General features: G+C 35.9%; 1 protein-coding gene across 1 annotated transcript; it reads right to left on the bottom strand.

Moving 5' to 3' along the window:
* Positions 1–420: 420 nt before the first annotated feature.
* On the bottom strand, positions 421–1356 carry LOC142209985 (olfactory receptor 10AG1-like). Its single transcript, XM_075279019.1, has one exon. The coding sequence runs from the start codon at positions 1354–1356 to the stop codon at positions 421–423; it is 936 nt and encodes a 311-aa protein (XP_075135120.1).
* Between the last annotated feature and the right edge of the window lie 1479 nt (positions 1357–2835).

Genomic DNA, 2835 nt, shown 5'->3' with positions numbered 1-2835 from the left:
TGATGTCACTCATTGCTCTTGCCAGTAGGTCAATCGTTCAGCTCATTGCAGTTTTGCTGATAGAGCCTGGTCTGTTATCTCTCTATGTAAACACACCGATAACACTGAGTCCATTCTGTACAAGCATATACATATTATCTGATCTGTACAAGTATTGTGAGACTTTTCAGGCCCATGTAGCAAGAGGGAGGAAGGGGAGAGAAATACAGGAAGTGAGAAGAAAAGACTAGAGTCAGACTGCTGGGACACTGAGATGGGAAACCCCTTTAAAGACAATACCCTGAACTGGAACAATTTTTTTTTATAATGTATAGTACAGTGTATGTATAGTATATGTTCCTTCTTCTTTATCAAGACCTCCTCTTTGAAAACCATTTTAACAACAATTATTGTTTGTATCAAAGAGCTTTTGCCGAGTATTTAGAGTTTTTCTCGTATTATCCGAAATACTATTTTAATTTCACCTATTATCTTTTTAACTGCATTTTTTACATCATTATTTCTTAAAGTATATACGAAAGGGTTCATCAAAGGTGCAAAAATAGTATATACTAGGGACAGAAACTTTTCTTCATTCATGCCATGGCTTGAGTTTGGCCTTAGGTACATAATAGTGCCTGACCCAAAGAACAGAGATACGACTATCAGATGAGAGGTGCACGTTGAGAAAGCTTTCTTCCTCATCCCTGCTGGATGGTGCTTGAGAATTGTCCAGATAATGTTCGTATATGAAATTACTGTCAGTATAAAAGGCCCTATAACCACAATAAAAGTTATTATAAGCATGATAATTTCATTGAATTGAGTTTTATTGCAGGCCAGACTCATTAATGGTGGAATATCACAGTAAAAATTGTTGATTCTATTGGAATCACAGAACTGCAGTGAGAATATGAGTGAGGTTTGTAGGACACCAATTGGTATCCCAATAATCCAGCAAACACAGACTAGTTTGATACAAACCGTCTTTCCCATAACATTGTTATACAGCAAGGGATGACATATCGCATTATACCGATCATACGCCATGGCTGCCAGCATGTAGCACTCTGCACTGGCCTCTATCAGAAAGAAGCTCATTTGTATAGCACATCCATAGAAGGTGATGGTTTTGAGATGCGAGAGAAAGTTTATTAACATTTTGGGAACTATATTTGTCAAGTAACAAATTTCTAAAAATGAGAAATTGGCAAGGAAAAAATACATAGGAGTATGAAGACTCGGACTCAATCTATATAATAGAATAATAAACATATGAGCCAGTAGTGCAGTCTTAAAGACACAGAGAAAAAACGCAAATAGGAAATATTGGATTTGAAGGACCTCAGAAAATCCAGCAAGGATAAATACATGCATTCTTGACTGTACATCACATGACCATGGACTGTACATCACATGACCATGGACTGTACATCGCATGACCATGGACTGTACATCGCATGACCATGGACTGTACATCACATGACCATGGACTGTACATCGCATGACCATGGACTGTACATCGCATGACCATGGACTGTACATCGCATGACCATGGACTGTACATCGCATGACCATGGACTGTACATCGCATGACCATGGACTGTATATCGCATGACCATGGACTGTACATCACATGACCATGGACTGTACATCACATGACCATGGACTGTACATCACATGACCATGGACTGATTTTTATACACTAAAAGTAAGCAGTATGAATGACAGCAAGATGAAATCTAGGAAACCGTAAGGAATTGATATAGAAAGTATATAGGAAATTTGTACAACTTTTCATTATACAGGCATAACAAAAGGAATGGGAAGTACTGTATATAGTAAAATGTTATACTTCTCCCTTCTGATAAATCCACTCCTTGATTTGACTATAAAAAAACCACAACAAAATCTGCAGCAAAAAAAAAAAAGGGTTATCCACAACGTGGGGCCTCAACCTAAAGTTATTCTCAAAGAAAGAGTCACATGCCAAATTTAAAACAATATGATTGGAGCCGTAAGGTCCAAATTAGACTGTGGCATTAAAGGGTTAAACATTTGAAGGTGTTTTCCAACAATGAAAAAAATTATTTAACCGGGACAGTGACAATCTCTGTTGTTCTGGTTCTGACACTGCCTGCGGCCCACTGGTATCTAACAAACATGGAAAATACTTGAAGATCGTAGGCTGAGGATGGTCACCACTGCTGTCAGTCATTGGCCCAATGAGACACCAGATAGTGATTGTTGTGAAACTGCAGGGGATCCGAGCAATGTAAGGAGCATTTCCTTATGTTATTATGCTCTTTCAAATCCCTATAAATTTTATTTTTCTAAATCAGATTTTGGCACGTTCACAGGTTTGTGAACCTCGTAAAGGAGTCACTATGATATTAGGGTCACCTAATCACAAGTACCAATTTTACCAATATGTCAATAGCATGAACCTTCATAACTTCAGTAAATGTTTATGGATACTGCACCATTTCTTTCCACCATGGACAAAGGAATCAATTTCTCTACTGAATTTAGTCCTCCATCATGGATAGCGGGACTTTCAATACGGACAAAAAGCAAGAATGTTAAGCGGTAGACGTCCTAAACTATGGTGAGCAAAATGTAATGTAATTGTTAATAAACATATGAATTGAAAACGGCAATGCGTGAATAGCATAACTGAACAAAAAATGTGAAAAAACACAACTTTATTTCTGCATCATTAATAAATATATTGATATTCTAATAAATATATATAATATATTAATAAATATATTGATATTCTAATAAATATATATATAATGTATTTATATATATATATATATATATATATATATATATATATATATATATATATAT

Source organism: Leptodactylus fuscus, chromosome 6, assembly GCF_031893055.1.
Source record: "Leptodactylus fuscus isolate aLepFus1 chromosome 6, aLepFus1.hap2, whole genome shotgun sequence".
NCBI classification, from domain to species: domain Eukaryota; kingdom Metazoa; phylum Chordata; class Amphibia; order Anura; family Leptodactylidae; genus Leptodactylus; species Leptodactylus fuscus.
Note: the sequence above shows the minus strand (reverse complement) of the source record. Positions and strands in the feature narration are given on the sequence as shown.